The 20220-nt window shown below is 43.9% G+C and overlaps 1 protein-coding gene across 14 annotated transcripts in view; it reads right to left on the bottom strand.

Moving 5' to 3' along the window:
* HDAC4 (histone deacetylase 4) overlaps window positions 1–20220 on the bottom strand; it is a 252798-nt gene that overhangs the window by 22929 nt on the left and 209649 nt on the right. For all 14 annotated transcript variants that reach the window (XM_083841239.1, XM_083841246.1, XM_083841240.1 and 11 more), the window contains 6 exons: window positions 16295–16341; window positions 7893–8000; window positions 7286–7341; window positions 6234–6321; window positions 4808–4927; window positions 2356–2453 (listed from right to left, as the gene is read on the bottom strand). In XM_083841239.1, coding sequence (XP_083697365.1) covers window positions 2356–2453; window positions 4808–4927; window positions 6234–6321; window positions 7286–7341; window positions 7893–8000; window positions 16295–16341 — 517 coding nt within the window. The remainder of the gene's footprint in view (window positions 1–2355; window positions 2454–4807; window positions 4928–6233; window positions 6322–7285; window positions 7342–7892; window positions 8001–16294; window positions 16342–20220) is intronic.

The raw sequence follows: 20220 nt of genomic DNA, 5'->3' as shown, positions 1-20220 counted from the left end.
ATGACCAAACTTGGCATAAGATTAAAAAAGCTTCCAATTTAACTTATTGACTGAAGGTGTGCACATGGGGCAGGCTCCAGGAGGTGCTACCTATGAGGATGAGTCACAAAGTACCTCGCTACCCAGAAACCACGGCAAAATAAGGGCTGTGAGTAGCTACAAAATATGTTCCCCAAATAGCTGCAGTCTCTGGGCAAAAAGACACCAGCGTCTATTAAGGAATGGCTGGCAAAGGTCTCACGGCGTAGACTGGTCTGAACAATTTTCCAGGAGCCTTGAAACTCAATTAATATTTAATAGCAAGTATGTCACTCAGTTGCGAGTTACAGGTTCTCTTTATAATGAAGAGATCAGTCTTGTTGACTGCTGGGATAAACAGACTTCCACTTTGGAGGAAAGTGCTGCTTTCCTGTAACAGGAATAAAACATCAAGACAAATGACAGTTATTTGACTAGATGTTATTTTAAATCGTATACATTCTTTGAAGGCTTTTTAATGGCATGCTGAGGAGTAAAAGCTCTTTTTGCTCAGTATAACTGAATACAAATACACGGACAGTGGAGAAGAGAAAATAATGCTCCCAGATTTAATGCATGCAATGCTATTCCATGAAGCCGACATTCCATCTGGCTATTGCCAGAAATTTGCATCTCATGTTTTGGCACGTGTGTCCCCCTGAATTTATGCAGGGTGTTTGCCAGAAGCACACTAAATTTGGTTTGAGGACAGAAAACCACTTCAACTGGTAATTGTTAAAAAAGAGGCACGCTGGGGAGGCAGGACCCACAGCATGTGGGGGGACATGGGGTGGAACAGGACAGTCTCAAAGAAAAATGAAGCCTATACATCCAGCAGGCCAGGGAATTCTATTCCTTCTCCTGGAAAGAGTATCGGAAAGGAAAGCGTCGTCTCACACAGGCCTCTATTCACTACTGCATTACTTACAGGTTTTCCTCTACTCAGAAAGATCTGTCATTGTTTCATCTTGTTATCCTGCTGCTTCCAGAGTTAATTTTAATACCTTCTTTTTCCCATTCTCTACGGGTCTGGGAGGCAAATGTATCACCCCAGGCTTGCAGCAAGTCCCCAAAACCAGCAGTGATGTACAATCACCCTATTGAGGTATTTTGCCCCTTAGCTGCTCGGAGCAGCGAGAAGATGTTCAACCCCCAGTCCTGCAGCGCTCCTGTCGTGACACTGGTCAGAGAAACCACAGCCTGGGTGCACATGGCAGTAGGTCAGTTAACGTGTGTTTTGCTTCACACACCTCTTCTGACGCTGCTGCCATGAGAGTAAAATAAGGGTCAGGTAAAGGATTCCCTGCAGATACCCCTGCAATCCCCAGGTATCACATGTGAGCACGACAGTAAGACCATCAGTGCAGGAACGAGTGGCTCAAAAAGTGGCTTCTTTCCCTGCTCCATTTGCAAACTCATCAACAGTTTTTCAGAGCGCACTTGAATATGCTTGTATGACAATGGTTTACATACGGCATTAGGTACTGCTAATCAAGGAGGATATTCCAGCAACACATTCATTCAACTCCACAGCTCTGCTTACCTTCATTGACACTAACAGTGAGTGATGAGTAACACTTATTTCAGAGATGGTTGTATTTTTATTCATAAAACACAACATGCTGTTTCTGAGGAGAAACCAGACCCCAGTAAGGAAAGCACAAAACCAACAGCTCAGTTGGTTCCAATTCCAGTTGGCTAGAACAGGGGAAACAAATTCAGTATTTTGAATAAATAAAAATAAAAAAATATGGCTTATAGAAACAAGCCCACGTCCCTTTGCTAGGTAAACTTGGGAGTGAGGTTGGGTGGAAGTCATGAGCACAGCTCTTGCAGGATAAGGGCTACATCGCCAGCTTGCATGGCCAGAAGACGGGTCCCATCGCATACATCACAGTAATAATGTCTCAAGCCTTGGGACAGCTGCACTCTGAAATTTCAACTCATGATAACTTGTGAAAAGTTGTTGTGGGTTCCCCTCCCCATCCAGGTGAGTTTATCCAGAGAAGCACCCACCCAAAGAGCTTAAAAAGGTTTCTAGCCAGCAACAGAAGAGCTCATTCATATCAGTACACATTTTACATTCATACATCAGTGCTAAGCAGCGAGTACATCAATCTCCTTAATGTCATGCATACACTTCTTATGGCCAGAAATATCCTATTTACTAAATTCATCTTTATCCTACATGGCACTCTGAAAGCTAACTGCAACAAGATGAAAAACCTGAGTTTCTTAACTTAGTAAGAGATAGGCTCAAGATTAAGGACTGCACAAGACGAAAGAAACACAGTTTAGGTGAAAAATATGTTTGTAAGAGGAAAACTTGAATACTACCTGAAAGCAGTCAAGTATTCTGTGTCTCCCATCGGTGGATCAAGGCCACCAGTGAAGGCCATGTTAACATTGAAACCAACTCCTGCTCCTGTGCCAACCTGAAAAAGGGAAACAGTACTTAGTTATACATACAGAAACAGCGAACTCTGGCAGCACCTCTCTGGTCTCTCATGATTCTTCCAGCTGAATATGGATTTTGATTCAATAGCTCAGTGGCAGCCAGGTTAGTTTTTCTCTCTAGAGTGAACCAGTCCCCAGACTGTAAAAATAGAGAGTAAAAATAAAGCTCCCCCATGCTCACAATTGCTGTGATGCTCATGGAAGCTGTAGGCAGGCTGTGTTTGACTGCTGCTCACCCAAAAAACACCTCACCAGTAAGTGGGTCCTTTGGTAGGAGAGCACATTACATGCAATACCTTCCCTTAAATTGTTTTCGGTTATATTCAGAAGTACAGTTTTGTAGTAGTTTATTTTGTAGTAGCTTATTGTAGTACTTTATCGTAGTTGCAACTTGGGGAAAAAACACAGTTTTAATCAGAGCGAGCTCCCCCTCTACTGGGGAAAAATATGATTCACAAAGAAGAGATTTCCACTGCTTGAGGGACACGTGGGTGCTAAATATAAGTACATCCCTATCCTGGCTTGTATTGCAAATGCCCCCACCCTTCCATCCACTGCAAGTAAGTGAGACAGCTGAGAACTGAAAAATAAACCAGGGGCTTCCAGTAACTCATTTGCTGAGAAACAAGCCATGCTTCCCCCAATCATTTTGAACCCTAAACGCCTGCATTCAGACAGGTCTCTGAATACAGAAAAAAAAAAAAAAACTGAATACTAATTCTGGTATACGATACACAGCCAGATAATTAAGCTAAATAAAGCTGCAGAGCTTTTATTTCACATTCTTTGTATCATTGCAAATAGTGCTGGTAGAAAAACACAGTGGGTACATCCATCTAAGGTGGGTTACTTATCCCTTGTAAATTTAATTTATTTTGTATTCTTTGTTGTACTCAGTCTGGAATGACATGTCTAAAAATTACTAGGGATAGTAAATACAGAGCGGGTATAGTATTTCCTATATACAGTCTAGTGTTTCCTTACAATACTAGGTATTTTGTAAATGAGATCATTAGATTATTAATTCAAAGAGTCAGCAGAAAAAAAGTAGGTCTCAGGCCTTCATGCATCCTGAAGCAGAAATTAAGCCTGATGCAATGAGCTGCTGCTATTCCCTGAACAGTAGCACACAAACAGGGTAATGAAGGAGTATCGCGTTACATTCAAGTTTCTTTAGAAACCTAAATGGAAACATCGATGTTCGCTGAATGGGAACATGTAACATTGACAGGGTAAGAATTCTAGTTTTCAGATGTAATCTAGAATGCCTCAGAGAACGCAGAACTAGCATTTCATAGAATTTCCCTCTGATAAATGAGATATGAAGGATGATAACGGAACATTCCTTAGGCACGACTGATTTCAAATTCAAAATTACACCAAAACTACAGCTCAAAAGAGCATACTGTACCATACAGGCCAGGGAAGGTTTCATTGATTCTATCATTCAAATCATGATTGTTTCTATGCTGCCCATCTGCAGCAACTTTTAGTATTTTAGCTTTCGTCTCATTACCCAGGGATGCTGAACAGGATAGTGAACCATGGGGAAGGTGTCCCTGGGTCTGGGTCTGCAGACGCTGTGTGCTGGCCCCGATCCCTGAAGGACAATTCCTCCCACTAGCCCAGAGGGAAGGGAAGGTGATGGATGCAGAAGCGTCCATCTGGAGGAGAAAGGGCTGCCACCTTCATCTGCCCAGCCCTTCTGCAGCAGCCTCCGAGGAAACCACCAAGAACCAGCAGATTTGGTCCAACAGCACTGGTGGCTGGTGCTGAAACCCTTGAGGCTGCAGGACGTGAACACAGCAGGGGCAGTGAGCAGTGCCTTGGAGGGAGCAGGGTGAGGGGCTCCAGGGCCATGCCAGGAACGCTGAGAGCTGCGGCACGGTGCCGGCAGCACAGCGTGGACAACTTGCTCCTTGCACCTAAGAAACATCCTATGGCGTTAGGGGGAAGGCTGGAAAAATACGTGAAGCCCTGTTCTTTGTGGAAGAAAATGCTGTCTGGGACAGCTGGCAAAGGGCTCTGGAACAGGTTGTCCCACCAGGACTGCACAGCCTAATTGCATTCAGTCGTTTGCCAAGGCGCACACTCTCCTGCCAGCTCTCGGGGCAGGACACGATGCCCACGGCTGTTAGGACTTGGACAGGAACACACCAACCACAAAGGCCTGGGCAAGGCGCCCCCAATCAAGCACTAACAAGCACAGGGGTGGGAGCGGTGGCAGGAGCTTCCCTCCAGCCCTACCCAAGATTTTTGGGGGCATCTGGCTCACAACCCCGAGCAGGTCCTACCAGACGCGGGTGGGTGCTACGCAGATCCATGCTCTTACCTCGTCGGGAGCACCACTGCCGGGAAAGAAGTTCCCATCATCATAGCGATGTAGTGAAATATAAAGAACATTAGGGTCATTGTAGAAAGCTTGCTGAGTACCATTCCCGTGGTGTACATCCTTCGGGGACAGAGATTGCATTATATGAGGGAGGTTAGTGCCTTAGTAAAAATGTAGATTAAAGCCATCAACTTGGGATTTGGAGGGGATTTCTTTGGTGTCGAGCTTCATTTGTGGTGCTGATCTAATTGAAACAGTTTATTGCAAATGAGACTAACCCGCTTTGCACAGCTGGCTTCAGGTTACACTTCCCATTTAACACGCAAGATAAATGAGAGTAAACACAATTTCAAACGTTTACCCAAACAGGACCCATTTACTTGGATTGAGAGAACTGGATTCATACCTAGTCTTGAGGGATGTTGGGGGTGGAAAGGCTGTATTAGTTGCCCCAAATTTGCATTTTTAATCAGTCTGTAGGGTGACCAGTGATAGGAAGTGCCCTGCAAAGTTGTCAGGTCTGGCCCAGTGATGTTAAATGACACAAACCCATTGCCCAGACCCTCTACTGCATTGCTATATGGTGCAGAAACGCAGCCCGTAGCAGGATGGGTTTGCAAAACACTCCTGTTTCTGACATGAAAAACAGTCGGTGGGAAGTGAGGAAAAGGATGTCCATCCGGTAAAGCAAAAAGACAAATACATTCATTTTAACTTGTGGGTCTTGCCCACAGGAGATTTGTTGCAACCTAATCAAAACTCTTGGCTGATACCCAGGAACTCAGATGTCTTCACAGCCACATAAATACATTTTTAAATCAATAAAATGTATCTGCCACATTTTTAAATCTATACATCACCATAGCAAAATCACAAACAAGCTCTTTCTCAATTCCACTGCACTGTCTGCAGAATATTTCACTGTCTTGATCCAATTTAGAGAACACTTCTGACTGCCAGCCCACACGTACAGAGGCTGTGTTGGCCCCGAGGCAGGACATTGAGACCATCCAGACCACCGGTCCAGCCATGCCCGACAGCCCACATCCCTCTCGGCAACCAGTCCTTACATCTTGAAAAGAAAGCTGGGATGGATCGCAGCAGTTAAGGCCAAAAACCATCCCTAAAAAAATAAACCATCACAGTTTGCAGTTACCCATCCTTGAGACTGCATTATGGGCTTGTTTTATATTAATTAAAATTTTATTCTGAAAACTATGGACCTTTTAATAGGCATTTCTTTTACTAAAACATTAAAAAAATACCAACCGACCAAACAGATTTTGGGTTACAGACCACAAACAACATTTTTTCACTGACTTACAAAGTCTGGGCTGGCCTCACAAGAAACTCAAAAAAAAAAAAAAAAAACCATTAAAAATTTCCAACCTGCTCTCCTGACAGGTAAGAACCAGTGTTTACTCACCCAGTCCACTATTAGGATTTTGCTAACATTCAGTCTTTGCTGGAGCAGCTTGGCTGCAATTGCCACGGAGTTAAAATAGCAGAAGCCCCTGCAAGTGATGAGAGGGGGGAGAAAAGAGGAAAATGAGAGGTGTTAAATATAGGTCTCCCTGGTCCCAATGCATCTATCATCTGAGACACAACACAGTAGGAAGAAATTTCTTCTGCTTTCACTCTGCTTTCCTCTCTGGAAGATGCATATGTGCTCTATTAGGAACACAAAACTGCCAGGCGGCAGCAGGTGTCTCGTGATCTCTCAGGAGGTGCTCTCCCAGCCCTGCTGCAACGAGATGCTGCTCGGTGCCAGCTGCCCAAAGGCGACCCTCAGACCTCTGGCGCTCAGGTGTGAGAGGTGGGGACCAAAGTGGACAGGCAGAGGACATGGCAGGGAGGAAAAAGAAAGGAGAGTAGGACTGGAGCACTGAGATGCTATGTGGATTGGCTGGGAGGGAGCAGACGTGCTCGTAGAGGCCTCAGAACACTACGCTGAAGCACCTAGGGCATGAAACTTCCGCACCAGATACATGAGTGCAACATGATGTATGCAAAGCCCTAATACCAACCCTGCTGTATTAAGCACGTGCAAGATGCCTGACTGCAGCTTGTGCTTCATGAAGCCTTCCCGCTCTGCCACCTTCCAGTCAGAGCTGTGATGCCAGGACACAATTATGTTTGCTGTGCTATTAATTGTGTATCCTTGCTTTCCTCACATGGGGTGAGCCATTAGTATTTAGCTTAAAACAATTAAAAGGAGTAAATGAAAGCATCAGTGCTTTTCCAAAGCATGGCTGTAATGCTGATTCTTGCTAAAAAATTATCCACCCAATACCACAAAGCAAGATTTTGCCCTATTCCAGAGAACTACTGGAAGCTTTGAATGGCATACTGTTTTACGTATCAATAAGCAAGAAATTCTGCAACAGTAAACTAACAAAAAGCCTTTCTAACTCAGGCTGTAGGTCACACAACAGGCAAACACTGAAGCGAGGTAATAAAGCCCATACACATACTTACATGGGTGTGCTTTCTTCTGCATGGTGACCTGGAGGCCGAACAACAGCAAATCCATTCTACACACAGAAGTAAGAAAAGAAAGAAATGAGACAGGTTGGAAGGTTTACTTCACATGGATGGGTGCAGAGGTCATGGCCAGAAGCGCTAACTTTGCTTTGGAATCATGTAGTTGTTCTCCATGGTTTCCTCACAAGAGCATAGCAGTGGATGATGCTCTCCCTTGTTCTGGAGTGGGAAGAAATCCACGTGAAATTTATGGAAACTGGCTGGTACAGCATTTCCTTCCACTCAGGGAAAAAATAAATTCTGCATGAGGTCACTGAACTGGCTGGCCCAGCTGAAGGCAACAAAAAGACTCTTGGATAACACCGGAATAGAGATTTCGCTTGCTGTTCTGGTTTCTTTCTCCCTTTTAATCAGTGCGTAAGAACATTCACCAGGAGTCTGTTGTTCACTTGCTGATATCCTCAAAGATTTTTATGACTGAAGCCAGATGGTGCCATTAAAATGAAGCTAACTGGACCTCCTGCACAACACAGCCGTGAGCTGAGCCCTGTTGATCCTGCACACAGCCCATTCCAAAGCAAAACATTATTTTCATACCAACCTTCAGTTCTCCCGTGGCTACTTTGAAAACAAGCTCAATGACACAGCCCACGGCCAGGCGAGCGGCACCGGACGAGTGGACTTCGTTCCAAATTGTGTCGCTGTCGACCTGATCGAGACACAGAGGAACCACGGTTAGAGGCAGTGAGGATGGCCAGGAAACGGAGACTCATGTTTTATAAGGGAGTTATTCAAACGTATCAAATGTGCGAATTTGCAGAACTGATCTCCGCAGCAGCGGGGCTGGGACTGCCGTCACCCAAAGACACGTGCAGAGCAGTGCCGTGGCAGCTGGCTGCATGCACAAGGACAGTCGTGACACCACCGACGGCTGTCCCAACAAAGGACACTCCAGTGATGACCATTTGCTACAGCTCTGCGATGCTGAAGGGTCAGGGCTGTAACACAAAAGCAAATTCAGCATCTCCAGCAATGTAAACCTGCAGGTGTCTCCCACCAACACTTCTAACACCACCACATCAGCACTTCTCCTCAATTGCTGGAAGAAACCAAACCCAGAGCCAAAAAGAGGTATACAAAATCATTCAATAACCCTAAGAAAAGAAGGACACAATAAGAACACAACACTTAAGAAAAGCCTGCCCAGCCTACACCCGCCAGCAACTGCTGGGGTAAGGTTCTGCTGACACTGCCTTCCCTGGGGAAGCACAACATCAAGCCTCCCTCATCAAAAATAACAGACCTTCAGCATCTAGGTGCTGACTACAGACATTCAATTCAACGCTAACTATCTGACAGCACCAGCATCCTCTATAGTTTCCCCCCGAAAATGTGCCAACAGGCCAACGGCAAGGCATTCCTCAGACATTCTCCGTGTCGTTATTCCACAGGATCATGTTCTAATTCAAACAAAAAGTGAGGAGCGTTGGCTTTTACCACATTCATCCCAACAACTGTACAAAGGCGGGATCGGTTTGCAGACACACGATGAAATGCCTGCTCAGTTTTTACTACAATTCAGCTGGAAGCCGCCGAGAGGAGGAGGGGGAAGGACGGCTCCAGGGCCTGCTTCCAGCAGGGGCACCGCTGGGAACGCGGCTCTGGATCTCCTCCCCAGCACCCCGGCCTGTTGGCGCGCCGCGATGAAAGCAAAGCTTGTTTTCTTCTTGCCAGTCACAGCCTTTGCAAAATCCAGACTACTGGGACTGTCCCACGTCAGGGTAGCTCTGCTGTACGTTTATCCTATCCATAATAGGATGGATATCCTATCCATCACAGGGTAAATGCAACATTTCTCAATGTGAAAAATCACCAGCTGTTTTTCACATATGACTCTCTGTTGAGCGTATTTATGGAAACAATGGCAAAGGAGAATGAGAGAAACGGATTATTTGTTTTGTCTGGCATCCAATCTGCTTACTAAGCTGCGGGGAGATGCAAGTCACCCCGTATGACACTGAGCCACCTCCTTCACGGCTGTGCTAAAGCCAGTGGAAATTGTTCCAGGCCTCTTATCAGGGATGGTTTCTGGCATCATCTGCCCTGAGGACGGTTTTGAAGTCGCAGTAAACTATGAAAGCATTAGGAGAATACAAAAAAAAAAAAAAAAAACCATCTCTGAGGTGACGTTGCCAATACGTGCACTGTCACAGACTCTGGGGAGAGCTACTGCATTGATGGAAAAGCCCTACGGTACCTCTGTGGTGCCAGGGCTCCCCTCAACCCCCATAAATTTGGGCAGTGACATGGGAATAGAAGTACAACAGGGTTCGAGTTATACACAGCACTGCTGGGAGCTGGGAGCTTGCCTGCAGAAGACAGGACTGGTCTGAACTTGTCTCTCCAAAAGCCCCTGCCAGGGTGGGAAAAGCAAACCTCTTCTCCTCCCTACCGACCAGCACGCTACTGTAGTGCTCTGCGAGGGTCTGTCTCCAGGCTCCTCATCCGCAGTCCCGTGAAAATAGTAAGAGACAAATCAAGTTGCTTTGCAATTAGGATGCCGCTGCTGTGTTCCCTTGGGAGATCCAGCAGTCTGCCTTCTCACATCCTCTCCTCCCATTGTCTGTGAGTGGGAGATACACACAGCTTAAGCAACAGAGAATACTGGCTTTACTTTTACTAAGGAAATGACAGACCTGGTGCCTGTAACATTAATTTTGGCTCCTGGTATCTCAGATAAGGACAAGGTTGGTAGGACTCCGCTGCCTCACTTCTGCAGGGCAAGGGCCACACCATGGTGGCTCCCATGTTTCTTACCTGCAGGCTCCACTCAAGGGAGATACAGCGGCACTGTTTAGTTGGGACTGAGCTAATCTAACCTGTCTGTCTTAGTCTTGAAAGAAAATGATTCAGGACACCAACAGCTGAGAGGTGCTTTCTCTCTCTTTGCCCCATGACAGCAAGTACCAGGCCCCCTCCATGGATGCAGAATTGCAGAGGGCCACGTTTATTCATCGTAAAGGCATCAGAGAAATAAAAACATTGAAAAGCAGAATTCACATGTCCCGTGCACCGCTTTATCTAAGGACCCTCAGATCCCCTCAGATGTCCATTTGTGCCAGCCTTCCCCATAAACCATGCAAAAGTCACCAGTGTCTGAGCCAAGCACCGCTAAATTCAGGCCCTTTGATGCCTGCAGAAACCAGGCTCGCATTGGCAGCGCTTCAAGAACAAGGAGGGCAAGACAGAGCGGTTTTGGAGAGTTATTATTTCTGCAGAAAGAAATTAGGTACTGAGAGAAAGTATTCCACCTGTGGTTTAGAAGCCAGTCTCAAGGACTCTGCCATGCTCCCCTGCTCTGCTACCAAGCAGAAGGACTGGATCAAGAGATGTCCCTTCCCACCTGCAACTTCTCCACTGCCCCATCCCACATGCATACATCTCCAAGATAAGGATTTAACACCCAGCCACCTTCCCCAGAACGGATGTCTGGAGACTGCTGGGCCCGAATCCAAGGCAGCACTTCATCATCTGTTTGACTGCAAGTGTTTGAACAGTCCCACTGAAGTCATCAGAGCTCTGCGGCAGAGGGGCGTAGACTCTGCCATGGTGGAAAATGTTATTAATGTGGCCCTGAGCTGGACTGCTCTCCAGCTCTGGAGCTGCTGCTGTTTGGTGCTCGGGCTGCTGTTGACCCCTCCATCATTCCTGAATTCTGAAGTTCATTACAGGGAGACGCTATTTGGCTTTCCCTGCCTGCGAGTCCTTTGATGTAGCTGCCATCACAGGAGTTGTTGCTGGGACAGCACATCAAGCCTTACCATCTGGAAGGACTTTACGGAGAGAGGAAGCATATTTCTTGCCTCTTGTTGATCCAAGAGCATGTATTTCTCTTTTTCTCCCCTGAACCAAAGGATACAACTGCGTCAGAGATACTGAGTCTTCCACATCTGCTGCTGTTGAGTGGATGAGCACTCTTATCTCCTTGAGAATAATATTAGAGCCTTGCTTATTCCGACAAAGGAGCTGCTGTTTCTGCTACATGGGCTCTTAGGAGAACTGAGGACTTTCAGAGGTGGGGAGAGTGAATTCAGTTCCTGGGTCCTGCTGCAGACTCCTAAACCTTTGCATGTACACTTATTATTAAATAATGAGGGAAGGTCCGTTTGAGAGAGGCTTTCCTCTTCTAAAAGGAACGTCTAAAATGTTTCTGGGTGAAACCTAACAGAACTTGTCCTTCCTCTAAACATGAAGTCCTTATTAATATACACAATGAGGCTCCTACTTGTGCTGTGTACTGAACTATATGCTGACAGGCAGCCATTTCAAAATGAAATGAGGACAGTTTTAAAAAAAAGTTTCAATATTTTAATCTTTTCTTTAGCCGAAGAGCTATGCAGATAACAAACTAAACACAGGGACAGGCAGAGACAAGTGACTCTATAAAGTGAAGGGGAACAAAGGAGTTCTACTCTCCTCTCATCACAGCTCATCATCACACCAGTGACAGCAGCACACACCAGTTGTACGGCTGGTGAGCTGTCTGTACCTAACTACATCTCCTTAAGCACTGACTAAAATGCTCACCTATTTTTTCCTTCTAAGACCTGCTAGGAAGTATCTTCTCATTTACATTCCATGGAAGTCACTTTTGTTGTCTGTGCTTTGCTGTATGCTCACACAGGCAAAGATTTTTTACAGTCTAATCAGGACCTTACAATCAAAAATAGAAGAACAGATTCTGGAAGAGATCAAAAACATTAAGAATCACTAGATTTTTTTTTCTAAGAATGAGCACAGAAAAAAAAAGAAAATATTATATGTGAAAACAACAACAAAAAAAAGAATTAAAAATACTAGCTATCATAAAATCAAGTCTTTGAGTGTTTTAAAGTATTTTGATGCAAGTGTGCTGGAAATATTTTGTGGATTTTCAATGCTCAAACTCATTTCTCTAAAATCTTCTTCTAATTATCCTGGATTACGTAACACTTTGGTGCATGTAAATCACAGATTAAAAAAAGTATGTGTGCTGCAGAGAAGTGAAGGTAATGTTGCTAAGTAAAAATAGTGCATACTGTACTTGCAGATGTTGCTAAAGATCAGTGGGAATAAATTACAGTTGTTTAAATCAGAGCTCACATCTGTTGATATAAGTGCTTCTGTGATTTCTTCCTTTTCTGCTGCGATCAGGATGTGTGCAGGTGGGAGGAGGTTTGCTAGCGTCAGCTACGATGAATTGAAGGCTCCTTGTATAAAACAAACCAATGAGGAAAAAAAAACACAAGACTTTCCAACCACTGGGGAACAAATATCCCTTTTTCTTACTGATTTTGAGACATTGTGACCTCGTTTTTAAAGAGATTGAAAGGTGTTATGTGATGAACTGATTTTCTCTAAGATTTTTCCTGCTCTTTCAAACTTCTGTTGTGACACTAGAATACACACTAGTATAAAGAACTCATGGAAATTCAAACGTTCCCCGATCATTTAAAACAGAACAGGAAGATCTACCAGCTCTTCATGGGCTTCCCCCCACCAAATTGTTCTACATCGCCTTTCAGGACCATTTATTCTTTTAGCCTACATGGTATCTCCTATGGAAGAGAGTTGTGATGTTTGTGTACAGAAAAAGGACTTGACTTCAAGCTTTCCATCCCATAAAATCATTTGACATCCTCAGCTCAGCAATCATTCAGCTTTCACCTGCTCCAGTCCAGGTCTCCTTCCTGCCCACCGGCATTATTTTGCATCCAGCAACATTGAATTTCGTGTACTACTTCACTATTTAGTCTCTTGTTATCATGACACCAACAGTATTTCTCTGCAAATATCTTTCGTCTTGATGACCCTGAATAAGTCTCATACCATCAGCAAAGTACATTTGCTTACAGCCCATCCCAGCTTTGCAGCATTTCAGTGAATACACAGACCTGTGGGGGGCTGTAATTCCCACCACCGTTTCCCATCTTCTAACCATTGATGCATCCAAAAGAGGACTGGTCCCAACTCATTCTACAGTAGCCATATTTTTGAAAACCTTTCTTTTTCCTTATGGCATCATGTTTGCCCTGTAGCAAGCATTTGCCAGACCAGCATTGAGTTCCCTGAGTAAAACCCTCCTTACGAAGCAGTCGGACAACTGGAAAGCTGCCTGGTGTCTTGGTGAGCTGAACGCAAAGACCCGTGACTTATCCACAAGTCTGTACTTATCATTAAGTGACAAAGTCAGAGAAAACTAAACTTCTGCTGAGAAAAATCCCCGCTTTTTCAAATCTGGGCTACAAAACATCATCTCTACATAGCCCAGCAGATGTCCCACAGGTGCTTTGATCACCTCGTGCACCTCATGTTCCTACCAGTGAAACCAGTACAAAGTGAGTGGAGCCCACACAAACTTCTGACACTACCAGGGCTGCCTCTCCTCAATCTTCTAACTCGAAAGTCGGAGATAAAACAAAGACAGATGACCGCTCAGCAACAAGTAATGCTCTGCCATCCTGGTGATCTAGTGCATGGGAGAGTGTAAACACAACTCTAATGTTCCTCATCTGTCAAAAGAGCTCTACAGACACCTTGCAGCCTATGTGATGGCCAGCCAAACAACAGCAGAACCCTTAAGCTCTCTTGCTAGAACAATTTAAAATAATTTAATTATACCATAATAAGCACTCAATCTCCCAGCAGTCTTCACATGCTGAAACTCCTCAGACTTAAATTACACTTCCTCTCTCATTGAAATTCTTCATAACTGATGTTTTACCCAACGCCCTCATGTTTTAAAACCTTTTTTTTCTCCGATTTCTTCAAAAAATATTGTATGCATCTGAAAAATGCCTTGTCATCCCCTTTGGTGGAGAAAATAATTTGGTTTTCATCTGCTACTGAAAGGCGTGCTCTGTGGCCCCAGCTAAAATCCCACTGTAGGGCTTCTTCCAGCTTTTTCCCATAGCAAATCAAATCAAGAGCAACTTGTCTCACAGAACTGGCATGCTAACAAAGACTACAGCTTTCCCTGTAGTTCTTCAATAAACACACAACACTGCAAACCAGCTTTCTTGACAAATCTCACACTTCGAAAGACAGTAGAAAACAGGCTTGAAAGGACTACGCTTAAAACCGTCCAGAGCACACACATGCGTGTAACGCTTGATATGCTATAGCCTATCATTCTGTACCATGGCCTCATTTTCCCTACTAATATATGGCTGCAGTGTACATACTAGTTAGAAATGCATCCCAAAAGCAGTGACGAATATGTTTTCCTGCATCAGACATGACAGCAGAAGCGCACGAATAGCTGGCACTGTATTCCAATGGAACTGGGGAACAAAAACCAAGGAAAACAACCAAAATCCATTTTTATGAAAAATTTGACTAACATATTGTTGATTCTAATAAATTATTACTTTTAAAAAGCTTTGCTGATAAAACATGAAAATATCTGCCGGGATTACTACAGCACTGCAGAAATGTTGGCAAATGCTTTATTTCATATTTAGGGGTCTGTGGAGACAACTGAGCAGCAACTTAACTGCACTCGCTATCTTTATTACGAGCGTATCAGTAATACCAGCTCTGTGGCGTTTCCTGCCCTGATTTAGGATTTAATGCAAGACTTCTGGGACTGCACTCGGCTCAGGCACTGTCTCTACTTGTTACCATTCAGTCTTCATTTGCAAATGATAATTTTTGCTTTGAATGGCATGCCTGACTGCAGGGCAGAGTAAATCCAAACCTTTTAAACTCTAGCCAAAAATTTGCCATGAATTAGGAGACTGCAGCATATTTACAATACAAAATAAAATATCGCTACGAGTGCTCAGTGGTGGCGGTATGAATAAACGCCGATTATTCTTTTTTTGACGGGATAATTTTCAAAGCAGCGATTTTGCAAAGACTCAGGAAGAAAACAATTTTGTTTCATTTCCATAACAGAATCCAGACCTCTAGATTCAACCTCACGAGCTACAATTATGCATAAGAACTACCACTGTGAATTTTCAAACACAATGCCTTTTATTGTCTCTTCTCATTCTTTTCCCTTCCTGTTCTCCGAGTTTCTGTAGTGTCACCCTACATAGAAACTTTGGAGCAGAAAGTCTGACTTGAAAGGAAAACTTTCAAGTTTTCAGGCTTAAAAATAAATAAATAAGTTAAAAACAAACCACAACAAACAAACAAAAAATGTAACCCAAACCTTCAACACAAGGTATTTGAATGGTATTTGTTTTTGTAGCCTCATGGGAACAAACAAAAAAGCCTTTTCTACTATATGAAATCTTGACAGATGAAAACTAATGTTGGGCTTTTTCATGATGGATGGCCAGATATTTTGGTCACCTCTTTCAGAATTCAGGCGTGACTGTCCTAGAGCTCAAGAAATGAAAGATGTCAAATACCAAAGACTGCAATTCCCTCACGCTGTGTAACCCGCAAGACTTTTCATTCTAGGACAATAATAGAGCCCAGACACAAATACAATAACTTACTATTTACAGGAACTTCCCCAAAATTGTCCTTCAGTATCACTATTTTATTAATATATTTTCCACCTGCACTACGAGGCATGCAGGCAGCTCTGAAGTGCAAATACTGAAGATGAAACACCTACACAGCACAAGCAGCATGAAAAGCACATCTTGCTTTCTGTGTAGTTGCAGTGCATTTTTGGATTCAAGGCTGCTTTAAAATTCAGTAACCTCTCGTCCATTAAACATCATTGCCTGAAATGAGGTTTCTTGTCCCAAAAGCCAGAGACGAAACATGCCTATGAATGTCCCACATGCTTCAGTGCTCCAAAATAGTTTAAAATCTTCATGCTGCTTTTGAAGAAAGGCACGTGAGGCTGTCACTGCTACCCCGCACCCCAGGCAGACCCTGTTTATGGATAACATCTGGTTGCAATTACCTACTTGATGGAATGCAAAGCAACAATTTTTGTTACCGATGGGACTCAGAGAACAAACAGGACATTATTTACACATTAAAGAGAGTACTCACCCCAACACCACCACAAGGAAGCCTGACAAACATCGACGTTAGAGAACCTGCAGAAAAAAAAAAGGGTATCCACTAAGTCAAAAAGTCAAAGTTTACCAGATTTTGGTCCAATTTTATGGCAATGCTGAAAACTTTCTTAACACAGTAACAGACCGTGGTTTTCTAGCAATTTTCAGAAAACACAGTCGATACTGTTATATTACAATGCAGAGATAAACAATACACGCACTTGGATGTGTTCAAAAGCCTCTCCAACATAAAAGCCTTCCATAAATCACTTATTTTTATGCAAGCATTCTGTGCTGTCCTACATTTCAGGCAATCATGCTGACTATAAATGATTGAGACGCTACCAACAACTGCTCAGCATGTCTGAGATGAACATTTTAACTGCTTTCAACTGAAAGCGGATGGGAAATCATAAAAACACCCTAATTATCAGTCATCTGCACAGACGCTAGAAGACTTTGGAGCACATTAGCTTCATAAAAGATGAAGACAAAAAATAAACCGGTGGCAAGCAAACAGAACGTGTTTTGACTGAAAGAGCAAAACCAACATTAAAAATTTGGGAAAAATGGAGAAACATCTGTAAGACCCATTTTGCTACTGTAAGGACTGTAACATAACTTCCTCAGCTTGTACATCAGCAATATTATTACCCATTCAAAATTCTGCAGGTTTATAAACCGCACAGTTTATAAAAGAATGTGTTCTCTCATATGCACCACTACCCCCCTATATGCATGTCTTGTACATGTGTCTATGCACAACAAGCGAATGGGGAGAAGGAAATACACGCATGCAGGCACTGTAAAGATCTGTGGTACATTGCCTGAGATTCAATTGCTTGATATCTATTTAAAACCAATGAAAGCTAACAGTTAAATAAACTGTTTTTTGTTTGTTTGTTTGTTTTTCAACCAAACCAGGTTCCTGCTCTGGTCATGTCTATATTGAAAGAACAAATTCCCTCCGGTGCTAAAGGCCATCTTTGCAGAGCGTGAATTAGCCATGATGTGACACACGTTACTGAGGACCATGCTGGTGTCAAATGCATAGCAGACATACGTTACCCCTTTGACTGAAAACGGAGTTAATGCATCTGTATTATTAATCTGAGCACACAGTGAGATTCACTCTGTGATTAGATCCACATGAAAACTCTTAGATCATCCTGCCTTAGACCTCCTGTCACATCTTTCACATCTAATCCACCTATTATTTCAATATTTATCTTCTTGACAACAATTTATGATTGCTATCCACAAATTAAAAGCAGCCTCATTTGCCTGCATTTAAATTTGTTCAGCTGGTTCCAAAGCTTCTCACTGTCAAATGAGAGAGAGATCCATATTCTTCGTCTTGAGACTTTCAAGGGCCTTAGCAACATTTCAAGGGGTAAAGTTATGCAACCTGCCTTGAAAGCCACCACCTTTGAGCTCTCCTGATAAAACACAGCAAAGCAGATCTCCGCAATGCTCAAGCTCCTCTGGGGAAGGGAACTTCAACGTCAGCAGTGAACGTCCACAGCAGCAAGGCAGCTCTCCCATGCTGGTGAAGGAGGGAACTTGTTGAGAAAGGAGTAAGGCTTAGAAGTAACAGACTATGGGACAACTGCAGAAGAAGAAGTAATCAGCAGAGCCATGGTATCCAAATGCATTGAGATCTGCTTACAGTTCTGAAAAATCTGAGCTATTTACCCCCTTCCCACATTCACTTAAAGAACTGTCAGATGAAGCAACATCCCTGTCATCATTTGCAGAAGCTTAAAAAAAAAATCCTCATTTTCATCTTTCAGCTTTACAAGTTCTTCCTTTTAGGCTGAGATTTCTCATGCTTTTTCTTGCTCACAGACATATCAAAGGCGAAGAGTTTACATGGAGCCAGTTATCCTATTGCAGTCGTACACATGTCAAGACACTCAGGTCTAACCAACTCACATTTGCATATGTGAGCCTCATGCAAAGCTTTGGTCTCAGACTTCAAACCTGCCATACATTTAGCCCACAAATATATTTAAAAGAACCCCACAAAGCTGTTTTGTAAATATAAAAGCCTTTTAAACTTTCAACAAGAGAGGATAGCTGAAGAAGGGGCTGCTTACAGGCTTGTTCACCTCTATGCACAAACAAATATGCACACCGAGGCTTTTCAGGGAGGCTTTCCCAACACATCAGAAGCTGTTACTCTCACTCAAATCCAGCACTATGGAGGCCATCAAGCTAAGAAACTGTTGTTTTTTTGGGACAGCATTGCCCTTCCTGCCCTGTTCCCAAAGGAGAGCTTCTACCTGGATACTACACAAATATCCCCTCCAGGCTCACTCCTCTTGCCATCTCAGCTCTCTGCACTGTCCCTCTGAATTCTGGGTGTTGAGTTGTCACCTCGTGTTCTCCCGCCTGGCAGGATAACTGGCAGCCATGCCAAGAGGCAAAGATGTTTGCTCTTGCCCTGAGCTTGGCATGATTGTCAGTGCCAGCTGTGGCCAGGCAGAGCTCCACAGCAGTGGCCCTGTGTGATGGGGGCGCCTGCGGGAAAAGCCAGACCAGCTGGACAAAGATGCTCATGGAAGCTGGTCGGGAGTCCGACTCCTAACAGCTTGAGGCTAAAAAGTGCCACGTGGGTTTAGGAAACAAGCTCTAAACTCAGCTAAGCGCTACCAGAAATCCCTTCCTACTGCTGACACCTGGGGCTTGACTTCCTGCCTACACCTGCAGCCTTAAATAGTAGAGAAAAAAAATAAAAAAAAAGCTGCTGGGCGGAGTTTTGGGTCATGGCTAGAGCCCCAGCGTTAACCCCAGCCAAGCTCTGGTCTAACACCCACAGATAGGTTAGTCTTAGATCTGATTGATCAGGAATACTGCCCCTTGACAACGTGAACTTCTTTGCAAATTACACCTAAACATGCAACTCTTTGTACTGGAATACCCTCAGGTACTGCAATTATTTTTTTTCACTAGAGGCATAAACTTAATCTCTAAAGACATTTTAAAATGAATGATTGAAAGACACGTGGGGGCACAGAAAACCTACAGAAGTCATCAAAGGTAGAGCAAGAGTTTCTTTTCCCCCAGGTTCTCTAAACAGGTTTGTTTCAGCAAAACCTGGGAATCTCAAAATCCCGTGCTAAACAAGCAATCTGTTCTCTTGCCCAAATACACCTGTGGAACTATTGATGCAGACTGTGCCAAGACTTAAAAGGGAACAGCAAAATATTTCAAGAGGATCTGACACTGGAATGAGCGGGAAACACCCAGTGTTACCACAGCCCACCCTACCAGCGTATCTGGCAAGGGGCATCGAATGCCTGACTATCAATTGCCCCTAAAGGAGCGGGGTTAGGATGGCCCAGAGCCCCCTGGTCCCATGCAGGCGATGGCCACTGTCAGAGGCAGGGTACAAACCCCACCTGATCCCGGCTGGTGAAGCCACCAGTTCAGGTGCTAGAGGACTGCCCGCCTCCCACCACAGGGAATCTGATCCAGAGTGGATGGCTGGGGGACAGATACTCATTTTCAGCGCCATACTTCAAGAACTTGCAGTGAAATCCGTCAGTGTGAAGGTGGTGCAACTGCAAATGAGGAGCCCTCTCAGATTTACTGGGGAAGATTTACACCCTGTTTCTTTGGACTGGTGGATACGACTTAACTCAAAGTGAGAGTTTTACACTACCAAGGATATGACATCGTAAATTTTTAAAACTGTACATACTAATTGCACCATCATTCAGCCAGAGATGTCTACTTTTCATTTCTCTGGGTTTTAAAGAGGTGGTAACTTAGCTAAAAATATAGTGCTAATTATATGTTTGAACAACTGGCTAATAGCTTTCCTCTTCGGGGTTCTCTTGTACATACTTAATATGTTGCAAAAATCTTTCCAGCTCTTTTGCCACAACCATTGCAATATGCAGACCATCAAGT

This window comes from Anser anser (genome assembly GCF_964211835.1).
Source record: "Anser anser genome assembly, chromosome: 6".
Taxonomy (NCBI): domain Eukaryota; kingdom Metazoa; phylum Chordata; class Aves; order Anseriformes; family Anatidae; genus Anser; species Anser anser.
This window is presented reverse-complemented; position numbering and strand designations above follow the sequence as displayed.